Source organism: Euleptes europaea, chromosome 1, assembly GCF_029931775.1.
Source record: "Euleptes europaea isolate rEulEur1 chromosome 1, rEulEur1.hap1, whole genome shotgun sequence".
NCBI classification, from domain to species: Eukaryota; Metazoa; Chordata; class Lepidosauria; order Squamata; family Sphaerodactylidae; genus Euleptes; species Euleptes europaea.
The window spans coordinates 170,850,232-170,866,940 of NC_079312.1; the positions used below are offsets into that span (position 1 = coordinate 170,850,232).

Consider the following 16,709-nt stretch of genomic DNA (forward strand, 5'->3'; position numbering starts at 1 on the left):
CTCACTGTCTCTACCGAGCTTCTTGCCAGGCTTCTGATGTGGGAGGCCCCCCTGGAGGAGCAACGTGTCAGAAGCGAAGCACAATCAGTAGACAGATCCCGAGGATTTGGCTTTTTCCACAGATCGTAGAATCATAGAGTTGGAAGGGACGGCCAGGATCATCTTGTCCAACTCCCTGCACAATGCAGGAAATTCACAACTACCTCCCTCCCACACACACCCAGTGACCCCTACTCCATGCCCAGAAGATGGCCAAGATGCCCTCCCTCTCATCATCTGCCTAAGGTCATGGAATCAACATTGCTGACAGATGGCCATCTAGCCTCTGCTTAAAAACCTCCAGGGAAGGAGCACTTAACCACCTCCCAAGGAAGCCTGTTCCACTGAAGAACTGCTCTAAATGATCCTGATAAAAAGATGGCATCTAAAACAGATAATTTCATGCTTTGTTATTCCGGTCAGCTATGTCCCCTGAAGAACCTGGTGCTTGCTTTGAAAGCTCGCCATTTTTTTAAAAAAAAGCTTTTGACAGACCTCTTCCCTGTTTGTTCATAACCATCAAAAGCATGTCTTTTCTTCGCTCAGACCAGTGACCCGGAAGCTTTTATAGAACCTGGAGAGAATCACCTGGCCTGTTTTAGTCTGCTTAGCCTCTGAAATCTGACAAAATTGAGGTCTTTTATGCTTGGCTGTTTCATTCGCCGTCACCCCTCTGACGACTTCGGGTCTTTGTGTTGATTATGCATGCTGTTTCCGACCGTCAGAGGTCACCTCACTCTCCCCCTGCATTTCCCTGCATTTTCAAATTTGGGGGGAAACGCGGGCAAAACATGGGGAACTCGGGGAAGAGTGAGGCGACCTCTGACGGTCGGAAACGGCACGTGTAATCAACACAAAGACCCGGAGTCGTCGGGGTGACGGCGAGTGAAAAAGCCATGCATGAAAGACCTGGGTTAGCCTGAGCTATCCTGGTCAGGGATAAGAACTGCTTTACTTCCTCCCACCCCATACTCTTTTTTTATTTTTGCAGAGGATGACTGCAAATAGGAATCCAGATTGACTTTTTAGATGATAACAATTTTTCTGATCCTTCCCATACTGGCTTTCAGCACAGTCTTGGACTGCCGTTGGGCCCAGTTAAATGTTACATACAAAATCAAATTATTTTCTGGGCAAGGAAGGTTGCGGAGGTGGAATTTGATAGGCTGGGACTACTAGAGCAGAGGAGGGGCTTATAGTACTCCCCACTGACCAAATTTTCTGTTGCAACCTCCCTTCCCAAATTGCTTTCTGGGTGGGGGAGAGTTCCAGGCAAGCATTTCCCCCACAGGAGGAAAAGAGTGTGTGTCGTTGCTGTGGAAAAGCAGCAGGCGGGGAAAGGGTTAAGCACACCTTCACTCCCACATCTCTTTGATTAATCATCCATTTTCAAGCCTGCTTCTTTCTGATGCAATGCACTGACCATTGTGCTTTCATTATAGTTCTAAATCTTGAAATCTGTATGGGTCACATGAGATCTTTCTTTGTATGGGTCACATGAGAGCTCTTACATGTATGGGTCTCTTTCAAGTCTGTGTAGGGTTTCCAGCTCTGGGTTGGGAAATACCTGGAGATTTTGGGGGTGGAGCCTGAGAAGGGTGGAGTTTGGGGAGGGGAGGGACTTCAATGGGATATAATGACATCGAGTCCACCTTCCGAAGCAGCCGTTTTCTCCAGGTGAACTGATCACTTTTGCCTGGAGATAAACTGTTATCCCACGAGATCTCCAGCCACCACCTGGAGGTTGGCAACCCTAAGTCTGTGGATCCTTGTATTATAACACTGGAAAGATCTTCCTGGTGTAGGTGGCAGGGCTTTGAAATGACTCCATGAACACATGAATGACTCCATGAACAAATGGCTGTGGCTCAGTGGTAGAGCATCTGCTTGGCATGCAGAAGGTCCCAGGTTCAATCCCTGGCATCTCCAGTTAAAGGAACCAGGCAAGTAGGTGATGTGAAAGACCTCAGCCTGAGACCCTGGAGAGCCGTTGCTGGTCTGAGTAGACAAGAGTGACTTTGATGGACCAACGGTCTGATTCAATATCAGGCATCTTCATGTGTTCATGCTTTCTTCTCAGGTTATCCTTTGAAGGTGGGTGTGGGTGTTCCTTGTTGGGGGGATACCCATGGCGTGTCTCACGTTCCGTCCCATCCTCCTTATACATGTCCCTTTGCTGTGTCTTGCAGGCTGCGGTACATGGTGAAACAGCTGGAGACGGGAGAAGTGGACATTGTGGAACTGAAGAAGAACTTGGAATATACCGCTTCGTTGCTTGAAGCTGTCTACATCGATGAGACCAGGTGAGGCAGTGGGCTTGGAATACTACGGGGCCAAAAGCATTGCGTGAAATCATCACAGGATCCTACAGGTAGATTCCTGTGGTGGCCGTTCAGCACCACAAATGCTCCTGGTAGCTCTTATAAACAAACCAGTATGTCTGATGGAACCAGAAACATCCCCTTGATGACCGCATCACCTAGACTAGACGTTATACTGGGTCAAACCCTTGGTCTGTCTAGCTCGATATCTTCTGGGGGTGGTCCTCGAAGCAGTTCTGTTTGACTGGCAGCGGCTCTCCCAGGTCCTAGGTAGAGAAAGGCCTTGACTGTCTTCTCTGTCCGAGTGATGTTAGCCGTTGTCCAGAAAACCTTTTTAAAGCAAGTTCCTCCAAGTTTGAATCTTGAAATCAAATTCAAACGTTTGCATTTGAGTGCTGGAAAAGAAAATTGGCTGCATTTCAGGTGTATCCACAAGTTTATCGTCGTGTCTTCAGTGCAGACCCATGGGTATCTGCACAGAATACACTCGATAAACAGCCGTTACAGGTAAGTGCAACTCTGTTTTTTAAATCTCTGGTCTGTTCTAGGAGAGCGTTTACACTTGCTAGAAGTAATACCCTACCCTCCGCAGTACTGGAGGGAAGATTAAAGAACATCCCTTACAAACAGAGATTATGCACCTGCCCACACACACAAAAAAAGAAACCGAATTGATAGAGCACGTATTTTTCGAACGCGTCTTATATAACAAAATTCATCGCGAAACTATCTGACCGTTGCTAGAAAGGTTTCCTGGAAGATCTAATAAAATTAGGCTTGAATATCTTCTGTCAGATAAGAACCACCAAATTGTTGGATTGTGAGGGCTTTGTTATGCCCAAATCCCTGTTAAATTAGCAGAGTGCACAAAGGCTGTTGTGTGCAGAGAAGCCCATCCAACCTGTGTGCCAGGAACAAAATTGCTAGGAGCCTTTTGTCTATTTAACTAATATACTTCATTTATTGTAGAAAATCCATTTCTGGATAGAGTGAAGTATAGTTGCCTATCTATTCTAACTAACTAGGCTGGAGGGAGATCCAGGACATGCGCCTTCCCTCATGGTGGCAAGATGGAGGAGGTGGGGAAGAAACAGGAAGGAAGGAAGTTTCCCTAAGAGTAGCAATCTACATATCAAAGGGATAGGTCAGGGCAGTAGAGAAAGGATGCCCCAGTGTCTCGTCCCCTCTATCTCTCTGACTCACTAGTCTTGTCCCCCTCTGTAGTCTGAGGTTCAGAGACAGCACAAAGTCCTTCACTTCCAAGTGACACAATTGGCTGCCCGGTTTTGCGCCCTGGTTTGTAATCACACAAAAAGTGGGCAGGGCCTTCAGCACTGAAGAGTGGCAGGGATTTCAGTTACTGAAATGACCTAATTTTTTGTATTTGCCCCGGAGAGTGTCCAAGTGCCAATTTGCTGTCAGACGTGTGTAGTTTTAGCTGGTATCCATTAGACTATCCTGTGTTTATTAATGAATTTTTGTATATTACTCCCCCCCTTTTTTGCAATTAATGTTTCCTTTATTTATATCAGGGGTGGGGAACCTTTCTTCCCCCCAAGGGCTGTTTGGATATTTATAACATCATTCGCGGGCCATACAAAATTATCAATTTAAAAATTAGCCGACCAAGCCCCAAGCAGGCAGCTGCTCCAGATGACACCACCCCCGTACACACAGGCAAGCAGGCAGGCATCCAACCAGTGGCGCACTCGCCCACCTGGTGGCACAGGATGGTCTGTTGCACCAGCTGGGCGTAGCCGTCCAGCCGCACGCCAGAGTTACTCCTGCTCCACATGGTCGGGGCCGGATTCTGCAGCCGGCTCCTGCTACCTCCGCCTGCAGGGATGAAATGAGGACGCGCTGGCTAAGAACTCCCCCCTCCTCGCACTCTAGCCCTGCCCCCTTTAACCCCTCCATTGTCGCCACTTCCGCCTCCAGCCCTGTTGTACTACAGTGGGAATACATTTCTCCATGGCCCGGGTGGGAAAGGGTTAACACAGTTTCTTGGGCGGTCCTAGCAGCTCCATAGCTAACTACTCTTCTGCAAGGGGGGGGAAAGGCTCATTTTCTCGGCAAAACAAACTCACATCTGCCTTGATTAGAGGCTATTCCTGTCCATGGGAGGGGGCGGATCGTCAGTCCTAGATCCTTCTGAGCTAGAGATCTGCCAGGACCCACAAAGGGCCAGACTAAATGATTTCGCGGGTCTTAAATGGCCTCCGGGCTGACGTTCCCCACCCTTGATTTATATACTGGTTATGGACTGTAATAATAAAGAACTTGAACTTGAATCTCTGGTCTGACTTTTGTAACTTTGCCAAATGCTTATCGTTCGTCTTTCCCCCTCTCTCCTCCAACACGATCACTGTTTCAGGCAGATTCTGGACACGGAAGATGAGCTCCAGGAGATCAAGTCAGATGCAGTGCCCTCTGAGGTGCGGGACTGGCTGGCCTCCACTTTCACCCAGCAGACGCGCGCTAAGGGACGCCGCTCGGAGGAGAAGCCCAAGTTCCGCAGCATTGTCCACGCGGTGCAAGCTGGCATCTTTGTGGAAAGGTTAGGACTGGGCTGGGGATCGGGGTGGGGTGTGTGTGTGGATCAGGGCCGCTCCTCCAGAGAAGAAGACAATGTTCCATCTGCTCTGCATTTCTAGCGTGTCGATAGGGAGACTGGTTTTCTGGTGAGTTATACCATATAGAGGAGGGTGCCGAGTTGTTTTCTGTTAACAGCTTCCTTGGGAGGTGATGGGCTGCCCTTCCCTGGAGGTTTTTAAGCAGAGGCTAGATGGCCATTTGTCAGCAATTCCGATTCTGTGACCTTAGGCAGATGATGAGAGGGAGGGCACCTCGGCCATCTTGTGGGCATTGAGTAGGGGTCACTGGGGTGTGGGGGAGAGGTAGTTGTGAATTTCCTGTATTGTGCATGGGGTTGGACTAGATGACCATGGTGGTCCCTTCCAACTCTTTGATTCTATTCTACCATGGCACTTGGAGAGAAGGGGAGCCGGAGAAACAGAGAGGAAGACAGATACAGCTAGATACAGTGAAGATTAAAGTAGTATGTCGAGCTGAAAAAATCAAGAATGAGTCCCTTGTTGCTTAAAGGAGGGTCCTGGGTTTGAAGCAGCCAGAATAACCCAGCTTAGCCCGCGCTCATCATAACCAGGAAGCTAAGCAAGCTAGTACTTTGATGGGAGACCACCAAGGAAGACTGGGGTTGCTCTACAGGGGAAAGCAACGCCAAACCACCTCTTTTCATCTCATGCCCCAAACGCCCTGTTGATGGGGTCGCCATGAATCAGTTGCAACCTGAGGGCACATTCTTCCCCTTGGAAAATAAAACTACCAGGGGGAAGGGACCAGGGGTCAATGTGGTTCCACGTCCGATTCTAATAAGGTTGAATGTGATCTGGGACTTGGCTCTACGAGCTTTCCAAGGAGATCCTGACCCACTGTTATCTGCCTTGCAGGATGTTCCGCCGGACGTACACCGCTGTGGGGCCCAACTATTCCCTATCGGTCATCAACTGCCTGAAGGTAACCTCCCTCGTGAGGGGGGGTGTTGCTTGACTTAGCTTGCTTTCCTTCCCTCCCCCATGCGATGCTTCTCAAGACATGTGGGGGCAGAGCAGTAGCAGGGATTCTTGGATGACATCTGTGCCCTGTGCCCATCTGTGCCCTGTGCCTACAGCGTGGTGTAGTGGTTAAGCCCTGCAGGTTTGGAGCGGTGGACTCTAATCTGGAGAACCGGGTTTGACTCCTCACTCCTCCACATAAGCAGTGGAGGCTAATCTGGTAAACTGGGTTGGTTTCCCCGTTCCTACACACGAAGCCAGGTGGGTGACCTTGGGCTAGTCACAGTTCTCTCAGCCCCACCTACCTCACAGGGTGCCTGTTGTGGGGAGGGGAAGGGAGGGTGATTGTAAGCCGGTTTGATTCTGCCTTAAGTGTTGGAAAAAGTTGGCATATAAAAACCAACTTTTCTTCCTCTTCTTCTTCTTCTTCTTCAGTTGTAATGGGCATGTGTGACCCTCCTTTTTTTGTCGTTGTGTTTTCATTGCATAGACTCTTGACCTCTGGTGTTTTGACGTGTTTGCGCTGAATAGGGTGAGCGAGGACCACGCTTTGCGAACAATCGTCTTCGAACTGCTCACCCGCCACAACCTGAACAGCCGCTTCAAGGTAAGAAGCGTGTGTGTGTGTGTGTGTGCGCGCGCGCATGCAAGAGTGTGACTTGAGCTTTGTGTAACTTGTGGGAGCAGCACCCCCACGCTACCTGTACACTTACAAATGTAAAGACTCTTCAAACGCTTCCAGCCCCTTGGGTCACAAACCTAGTTTGAAACGGGTCACAGTTCGGTAGAAAAACGTTGTAACGCCCCATATTGGCTCACGCAAAATCCAAAACAAAACCCCAAATCCGTTATCGCTGTTGTTTTACTTATTTGTTTGTTTGTTCTTAAAGCATCGTGCTGCCTTTCCACATGAGCGGGGTCCCCATGGCGGTGAACGTAAAACGTCACAACGCTCGAACAATTAAGAACAGCATTTAAAATTCTAAAACAATTCCATAAAAACTCATAAACGGACAGCACCAGAGCCAGAGAGGAAGGCCAATAACTATTATAGGGTGTGTGCCAAACAACCCCCCCCCCCCAAAGTCTTCACCTGCTGGCGGAAGACACCGTTGGCGGGAGACAGGTGAATCTCTCTGGGAGGGAGTTCCAGTTACCATCATATTAGGTTTGATAGTCTAGATGCATCTAGGCTAACTAGCCACTATAGGAGGACGCTGGTTGGAGTTTGTTAAGAAGAAGAAGAAGAAGAAGAAGAAGAAGAGTTGGCTTTTATACCCCGATTGTCTCTACCTTTAAGGAGTCTCAAAGCGGCTTGCAATCGCCTTCCCCTCCTCTCCCCGCAACAGAAACCTTGTGAGGTAGGTGGAGGTGGGGCTGAGAGAGTTCAGAGAGAACCGTGACTAGCCCAAGGCCACCCAGCAGGCTTCATGCGGAGGAGTGGGGAAACCAACCCGGTTCACCAGATTAGAGTCCGCCGCTCACGTGGAGGAGCAGAGGGTCAGGCCTGATTCTCCAGATTGGAGTTCGCCGCCCCTAACCACTACACCACGCTGGCTCTCAAGATGACTCTTAACTGTTGTTTCTTAGGGGCCGTGGCACAGTGGCACAGCCTCTGTTTGGCATACAGAAGGTGCCAGATTCAATCCCCGGCATCTCCAGTTAAAAGAACCAGGTAGTAGGTGTTGTCAAAGACCTCCGCTTGAGACCCCGGAGAGCCGCTTCCAGAATTTGTTAATATGACGGGTACCCTTTAAAATAAGATGAGTCTGTTCCTCCCGTTTTAGGGCTTTGCCATTAAGGCTCTGGAACCTTCAGGGTGTAGATCCTCACTTTGAACCCTAAAGCACACGAACACATGAAACTGCCTTATAGTGAATCAGACCATCGGTCCACCAAGGAAGTCAGATTGATAACACAGAGGCAGGCAGTGGGGAGGGGCTGTGGCTCAGTGGTAGAGCATCGGCTTGGCATGCAGAAGGTCCCAGGTTCAATCCCCGGCATCTCCAGTTAAAAGGGACCAGGCAAGCAGGTGATGGGAAAGACCTCTGCCTGAGACCCTGGAGAGCCGCTGCCGGTCTGAGTAGACAGTGCTGACTTTGATGGACTGAGGGTCTGATTCAGTACAAGGCAGCTTCATGTGTTCATGTGTTAAATGGTAAACCACCTCTGAACGTCTCTTGCCTAGAAAACTCTATGGGGTTACCATAAGTATGTTGTGATTTGACTGTGCTTTCTACCACCAAGGTTGAGTGACACCCATCGAAACATGGTTGCCAGTCCTCGCTCGTTCCTATCTCCAAATCTTGCCTGATGCCAACCCATGTTTGTTCTTTAACAGATTCCCACCGTGTACCTCATGACCTTACTAGATGCGCTGGAGGCCGGCTATGGGAAGTACAAGAACCCTTACCACAACCAGATCCACGCCGCTGACGTCACCCAGACCGTACACTGCTTCTTGCTTCGTACTGGCATGGTGGTAAGGTCATCGCATGGTGTGGTCGCTTTTTCCGTCCTCCGAATCTTTGATCCAGTGGGGTACCTGGGAAGCCCACATGGGAAAAGCGTTCTGCTTTTATGGGTCAAAGAAGGATGGGAAATCTCGACAGCAGTCTGGGTTGTTAATGTAGTGATATTGAAATGTGTGTGTAGTTTCTGGCCTAACCCACATGGTGCAATCCTAGATCCAGAGAGGGAAAGGGGAAGGGCGGAACAAACATAGACTTTCTGATCTCAAATCCTTTTGAAGGAAAATTTATATATAGTGTCCCCTAGTGGCCTTCCTTGGTTTTGCACAATGCCCAAAGCTAAAAAAGGTGTTGGGCAAAGGTCTGTTAAGTTTGAGTTCCCCCCATTTTTTAATTTCTAAAAGAGGCACCGTGTCTTTAACAGCTGTTAAGCAGCTAGGAATTCAACAGGGGAAGCATTTTCCTGACATGGAGGTACTGCAATGGGGAAATGCTGAATGAAATTTCTAGTTGCTCTGAAGTGATCAAAATCGTGTCCTTTAGAAGAAAAGAAAAAGTGGCAATCCGTTTCCCCTGACATCTTGTCTAAAAGGCCCTAAGCTACATTGCGCCCTAGTTGAATTTATGCAAAAGTGGAAGCCGGGATCAGTTCCAGAAGGTTAGTTCTTGTTTGTGTTTTAGGTGGGGCTGTGGCTCAGTGCTAGAGCATCTGCTTTGCATGCAGAAGGTCCCAGGTTCAGTTCCCAGTATCTCCGGTTCTCTCCAGAGAGAGCGGCGAGAACAGTGACTAGCCCAAGGTTACCCAGCAGGCTTCATGTGGAGGAGTGGGGAATCTAACCCGGTTGTCCAGATTGGAGTCTGCCGCTCACATGGAGGAGTGGGGAAACGCATGAACATACAAAGCTGCCTTATACTGAATCAGACCCTTGGTCCATCAAAGCCCAAGTGGCTCTCCAGGGTCTCTGGTCTTTCACATCACCTGCTTGCCTAGTCACTTTAACTGAAGATGCCGGGGATTGAACCCGGGACCTTCTGCATGCCTAGCAGATAGGGCTGTTGGAAAAAAAAATTCGGTATAGTTCGGATTCGGCAGAATTCGGCCCATCTTGATATGCTGAAGTCCGAACTCCCCTGATTCGGATACATGGAATTCGGCGCCTAGTTCGAGGGAAAATTCGGCCGAATAAAGTCATTAAAAATGCACTCGCGCCTTTCTGCGGCTCCGGGGGGGGCATTTTTTGGGGTAGAGGTCTCAAACTTTCAGGGTAGCTTGAGGGGACACTTCCTGCAAGAACCCCCAAGTTTTGTAAAGATTGGGTTAGGGGGTCCTGAGATATGGGGCCCGGAAGAGGTTGCCCCCGCAAAAAAATCACCCACAGTGACAGGAATAAAGCCACTTAAAGCACATTGGCGCTTTTCTGCGGCTCCAGGGGGGGGGGCGCATTTTTGGGGGTGCAGCCCCCAAACTTTCAGCATAGCTTCAGATGAGGCTTCTTGGAAGAATCCCCAAGCTTTGTAAAGATGGGATCAGGGGGTCCAGAGATATGGGTTCCCCCCCTTTTCCCTATTGGGATGAATGGGATCAGCCGATCCTATGCATCTAGAGAGCGGCAAATCCAAGGCAAAACCTCCTGTGTTAACCATTGCAATGCAAAGCAACACGCGAGAGACCATGGAAAGGAACAGAGGCGCACTAGGCTAGCTATAGCAAAAAGGAAAAAAGGAGCAGGTGACTTGGACCGTGAAAATGTATTGTGAAAGTCAGATTTTGCAAAAACATTTTTGAGTGAGCAGCAAAACAGACAGTGCAAAAAAACCCCCCAGAGTTTGTATTTTCTTCCCTGCTCCTTCTTCTCATGGTGGAGGGACGCTCCTCCCTTATGCAAACGACCCCACCAAACACAAGCAAGTCTCACCAGCACCACCCCCCACCTCTCCAACCAATACGGCACCGCGGTGCACCCCGCAAACGGGGGGAAAATCCAAGACGCAGGGGATTTCACGCAAGCCGCCCCGTTGCACTCAACCCCAGGCTAGAGGCAAAAACAGTGAAAAACACCAAGGAGGAGGCTCGACACCAAAGGTGCCGAGCGGAGAGAGACTCGTTAGCCGCTGCACAGACTCAACTTTAAACTTAACTTTAAAAGCAGTACACACACTCCCACAGAGGTGAGCCGTCACACACCCCTCGGCAGAATGGGCGAAAGCCTCTTTTGGCTCCCCCCCCCCACAGAAACTGCCCCCCCACAAACTCTGTTTCCCCCCCCCCCCACATACGGGAAAAAATTATAAAGCCCCAAAGGGAGTCTTACTGTGGATGTCTTCTGTTCCATCAGGAGGGACTGGGTAATCCAATACAATTCCATTTAAGCACGGGAGGTTTTCCCTTGGATTTGCCGCTCTCTAGATGCATAGGATCGGCTGATCCCATTCATCCCAATAGGGAAAAGGGGGGGACCCATATCTCTGGACCCCCTGATCCCATCTTTACAAAACTTGGGGGTTCTTCCAAGAAGCCTCATCTGAAGCTACGCTGAAAGTTTGGGGGCTGTACCCCCCAAAATGTGCCCCCTGCAGCCACAGAAAGGAGCGAATGTGCATACGCACCCCCCCCCCCATGGGGATTTCTCTCTCACACAAACAGATTCTCTTTCTCTCCCCGGGCTACGCACCAGCTGGGCTCACGTGCTCAATCGCGACTGATTGGCCAGAAGAAGACCCTGCTTGGCCACCGATTGGCCGCGGGAGAATGCTGCTTACTAACTGATGGTTATGCTGTTGTGCCAAACCCCGAATTTGCTGAATTTATTCGCTGAACACCCCGAACTCGCTGAATTCGGCTCCCCGGTTTCCAGCCTTTTTTGAGTTCGGTTCCATCCGAACTAAAAACCGCCAAATCGGGGGAAATTCGGCTGTTTTTCGGTTCGGGCCAAACCGAATCGACAGCCTTACTAGCAGATGCTCTACCACTGAGCCACAGCTTTCCCCCAAACAAACTCGATTCACCAGATCATTGTCCGCCGCTCATGTGGAGGAGTGGGGAAACAAATCCAGTTCTCCAGATTAGAGTCCGCCGCTCTTAACCATGACACCATGCTAGCTGGTAGCCTCTCCTCTCTCTGCTTCCCTCCCCAGCACTGCCTGACAGAGATTGAGATCCTGGCCATCATCTTTGCAGCTGCAATCCATGACTATGAGCACACGGGTACCACCAATAGCTTCCACATCCAAACCAAGTAAGTAGCAACAGTCTTTTGCGGTAAGCACCAAGAATAGGGGTAGGATTGCGAACGCCTGTGGCCGCAGCTGTCCGAAGACCTGGGTTTTCCTAGGATCTTGAGGTCCAGCTCTGAATATTCACATCACCAGAGCAGGGCTAAGGCAAAGCTTCTCCCCCAAACACAAAACCATTTTGTTGGATGGAGCCCCTATATTTAAAAATGTCCAAATTGTTTTGGCTGTAAGATCACTAGCAGGAGAGCCCTTCCATGGTGAACGTGCGTTCTGACCATTAAAAGTTATTTTACAATTTTAAGGTGATAATTTTAACCAGGGGTTGTTTTGATTGATCTTACACCTTTATTTGTACGGGCAGTCTGTGATTCTGCCGCGCAAAACGATTGAGTCTGGAAATTTTGACGGGTTGGCATGTGATTGGTCAGCTAACCATATTAATAAATTTGATTTGATTTGACCATTAAAAGTTTGGATCCAAGAAGGGCAGGTCGACATATTTGAAAACCATATGTGCCTATACATACAGATTTTGGGCTGTAGCATCTCTCTCGTCTCTTCCAGGGCTTTCTGTTGTACATGCTGTTTTCTCTAATTCCTTATCTTCTAGTCCTGTGGCAACAGAGTGGACTTGATCAGGAGATCACCTTTATAAAGGGAATAGGATTATAGTTTATTGTCTGCACTATCTTGTTTTTGCTGCATTTATCTATTTTTTTTCTAATCTAGGTTTTTTGCATTGTTTATTTATGTCCAATCTTAGAGTTTTTAAAAAAAATTCCCATTTTTTTTAATTCAGTCTCATTGGGTATTGTATGCCACAGACTGCTTTGATTGCTTTGTTTTAAAATTTTGTAATCTGCCTTGAGTGTCATTGAGAAAGGCGGACTAACAATAAAGTAAATAAAAAGAAACTTTGGCTGTCAGTAGAGCAAACTTGTACTATATATAAGACAAGCAGTCAGTGAGGAATGAAAACAGCCTGGGTGCCTCTCAGGGAGGAGGGGGAGTAGTAGTAGTAGTGACATGCATTGATCTGCAAACTAAGGCCATTTATGCTTGGTAATTAGCGGCACGTTCTAGGCTGAAGTGCCCCGCGTATTTTCTTGAGTTCTTCACGCTGAACCATCATTCTAGAAGTCACTGTGAAGCCACTGCAAACCTGCTCCGCATTACTTAAGAGCCCCTTTAAAGCGACCTTTTTTCTTTGCTCCGTCCCCGTCTCGAAGCATCCAGTCAAGGAAGGATGAAGAATCACAGCCGCAGGGTTAGGTATACAAAGGACGACTGCTAATGGCTACGCAAACGAAGGAACGAAGGAGCAGGCGAGTGGGGGGTGGTGGTGGAATTTGTTTGACTTTCTCCTCTTGCATCGGGACCGTGAATAGGCATTTTAAAGGTCGGATTTAAAAAAGGACCTTTGAGCGAGCATCAAAATTGACCCTGCATAAATGGCCCAAGACTGTATGGTGTGAACTACTTCTCAACAGTACTTTTTCCCTCCCCAACTCCACAGGTCCGATACGGCCATTTTGTACAATGACCGCTCTGTGCTGGAGAATCACCATATCAGCGCCGTCTTCCGCATGATGCAGGACGATGAGATGAACGTCCTCGTCAACCTGAACAAGGATGAGTTCATGTGAGACCTCGCCCTCTTCCAGTCTGCCGCACCCATCCCCAGCACTAAGGACAAGGCTTAGTTTAGCTTAGGGATCCCTAACATAGTGCCCGTAGACACCCCCCAGCACTTTTCCTGGTGCCAGCTAAGCATTTTTAGAAAGTGGGCAGCGCCAAGTGGGGCTGTTGCCCAGCAGGGCTTCTGATTGCCTGTGTAGATTAAGATAATATTGTTTCGGTGGCAGCTGCCAACCCAGTTCTATTCTGTCTCACACTTTGCTTGATATGGAAGGCATTGAGGAACGCCCTATGAGGAGCGGTTAAAATGCTTAGGGCTGTTTAGCTTGGAAAGAAGGCGGTTAAGGGGAGACATGGTAGAGGTCTGTAAAATTATGGATGGTATGGAGAGAGCGGACAGGGAGAAGCTTTTCTTCCTCTCTCATAACACCAGAATGCGGGGTCATCTGCTGAAGCTGGAGGGTGGGAGGTTCAAAACAGATAAAAGGAAGTATTTCTTCACACAACGCATAGTTAAATTGTGGAACTCCCTGCCCCAGGATGTGGTGATGGCTGCCAACTTGGAAGGCTTTTAAGAGGGGAGTGGACATGTTCATTGAGGAGAGGGCTATTCATATCTACTAGTCATGATGCATACCTATTCTCTCCTGAAGAGGAGAAGACTGAGAGGGGATATGATAACCATGTTCAAGTACTTGAAGGGCTGTCATATAGAGGAGGGTGCCGAGATGCTTTCTGTTGCTCAGGAAGGTCGGACCAGAACCAACGGGTTGGAATTAAATCAAAAGAGTTTTCCTTCTAGACATTAGGAAGAATTTTCTATCAGTTAGAGCGGTTCCTCTGTGGAACAGGCTTCCTCGGGAGGTGGTAAGCTCTCCTTCCCTGGAGGTTTTTAAGAAGAGGTTAGATGGCCATCTGTCAGCAATGCTGATTCTGTGACCTTAGGCAGATGATGAGAGGGAGGGCATCTTGACCATCTTCTGGTCACTAGGGGTGTGGAGGGGGGAGGTAGTTGTGAATTTCCTGCATTGTGCAGGGGGTTGGACGTGATGGCCCTGGTGGTCCCTTCCAACTCTATGCTTCTATGATTCTCCAGGATCAGAGGAGCATGCCTAATTATATTAGGTGCTGTGGAACACAGGCAGGATGGTGCTGCTGCAGTCGTCTTGTTTGTGGGCTTCCTAGAGCCAATGGGTTGGCCACTGTGTGAACAGACTGTTGGACTTGACGAACCTTGGTCTGATCCACTAGGGCTTTTCTTATGCTCTTATGTTATGTTCTTAATGCTTATCTTGGTGGTCCGCCATTTTGGAGTAGAGTTGACTGCAATGGGAGGGAAGGTGGCATAGCGTAGCCCGATCTCATCGGATATCGGAAGCTAAACAGGGTTGGTGCTCGGATGGGAGACTACCTAGGAAGACCCTGCAGAGGAAGGCAACGGCAAACCACCTCTGCTTCTCGCCTCGGTAGCCCCTTTCTGGGGATGCCCTAAGTCGGTTACAACTTGGCAACATGCCTGTGGAGCGTGAGACTTATTCCCTCGCAACACTCAGAGAGATTTTGAACTGAGAATCCCCCCAGAAGCTCTGCTTCTGAAACAGTTGCAGCTTCACGTCTCTCTTTGCTTTATCGTGCCAGAAAAAGTTACTACCCCTTCTCACTTTTGATAGTACAATATAATCTTTTGGACAGTGAGTTCTGTTTTTCCTCCTGTTCGAGCAACCAGCAATTGACCAAAACACCTGTTGAATCTTTTTTTCTTATTAAAAAAGTTTTTATTATTTTTCTATAACGAATTCACAAACAGATCAACAACTAAAAATATCAGTAATGACAAGGAAAAATACTTGTAAATTATTGTTGAAATCTCAAAAAAAACTTTTTAAATAAAAAATATATATGAAGACTTTCCCCGACCTCCTTCCGTCTTGTTATAAATGTTTACACTCTTTTGTATAGAAAATCTAATCCTGATAATACTTTATGTTACTAATTAATTCAGTTAATCATATCATTTCATCAATATAAAAATATTAAAAGTAGAATTTAACTATATAATAATCACTTATTTTAATAGTAAAAAAAGAGAAAGGATTAGCTCAATGAGTATCCCTTAAGTTCCCCCATTTGAAGTTCATTTTCACAGTAAAATCTCCATGCCTCCCACTCACCCATAAATTGTGAATTATCTTTCTGATTAATCAATGCAGTTAGTTTTGCCATTTCCACCAGTTCCAGCATTTTTTGTATCCAGTCTTTTTTGTCTGGTATTGTCGATAATTTCCATTTAGCTGTGTATGTCAGTCTTGCCGCAGTGGTGGCATAGAGTCTTTTTCTCTTATTAAAGGAGAAATTCTTTTTATTAATCAAGACATTATACAATAAAGACACAAGATAATTATGCCTACACAAAATGTGGATGTGCAGACTATTATAATTAGGGTTCCTGGAATTATTAATACATTTAAAAATTGATTATAGCATTTAAAACAAATCAGGTCTCAGCCTTTTGTCTATAGCTTTTAGGGATTATCAGATAAACCCAAAGATCCCAAGATTTTAGCAATATTAATGATTCTTCAACCTCCACATCCTGAGACTTCAGTTCAAAGAAATCCGATTTGCTTTTCACAGCCATGCATATTTACAGATAAAATTTTATCTATCCGATCATTCCCTAAAGTTGATTCTCACAATCATGGGACTACTTCTATCGTCGGTTATCGTCATAAGTGATAACCGCACAGGCGCAAACGATCACTCAGCAAATGGTGCTCCGCTCACATCTGCGGCAGATGGACTAAGGTTTAGGTGCAGGAAAGGGATCACAAGGCTGAACGTTTCTCTCTCTCTCTCTCTTCGTTTGGCACAGGGAACTCCGGTCGCTCGTGATCGAAATGGTCCTGGCGACGGACATGTCCTGCCACTTCCAGCAGGTCAAGTCTGTGAAAACCTCCCTGCAGCAGCTTGAGCGGTAAGCCTTCGAGGGTTGAGGTTGTGCGGAACGGTGGGATGCGGGGTAGGATGATGCCAAAGATGGAAGGACGGACAGGTCAGGATTTTGAAGGGGGGAACTGGTTGAGCTCGGACAATGAACCGTGGGTGGGAGTGGCCAGGAAAAAGGAAAGTAGGACTGGGGAGGAGTCCTGATTTTTCTGAGCTTTCCGACGTCTGTGATCCTACAAACCACAGATGGCCAACAGGCAACCGGTAGGTTGGATCTGTCTCCTGAATCCACTTACCTGGCTGCCTGCGAACCAGCATGGAGTAGTGTTTAAGAGTGATGGACTCTAATCTGGAGAACTGGGTTTGATTCCTCACTCCTCCACAGGAGCGGCAGACTGTAATCTGGTGAACCGGGTTGGTTTCCCCACTCCTCCACATGAAGCCTGCTGTGTCAGCTTGGCCTAGTCACACTCTCTGAGCCCCAC

The 16,709-nt window shown here is 47.9% G+C and overlaps 1 protein-coding gene across 1 annotated transcript in view; it reads left to right on the forward strand.

Annotated features, from left to right (window-relative positions):
- PDE1B (phosphodiesterase 1B) overlaps positions 1-16,256 on the forward strand; it is a 152,207-nt gene extending 135,951 nt beyond the window's left edge. Inside the window, exons 2-9 of the mRNA XM_056849515.1 lie at positions 2,229-2,342; positions 4,735-4,917; positions 5,831-5,897; positions 6,426-6,542; positions 8,277-8,417; positions 11,542-11,642; positions 13,157-13,282; positions 16,151-16,256. Coding sequence (XP_056705493.1) covers positions 2,229-2,342; positions 4,735-4,917; positions 5,831-5,897; positions 6,426-6,542; positions 8,277-8,417; positions 11,542-11,642; positions 13,157-13,282; positions 16,151-16,256 — 955 coding nt within the window. The remainder of the gene's footprint in view (positions 1-2,228; positions 2,343-4,734; positions 4,918-5,830; positions 5,898-6,425; positions 6,543-8,276; positions 8,418-11,541; positions 11,643-13,156; positions 13,283-16,150) is intronic.
- The last annotated feature ends 453 nt before the right edge of the window (positions 16,257-16,709 follow it).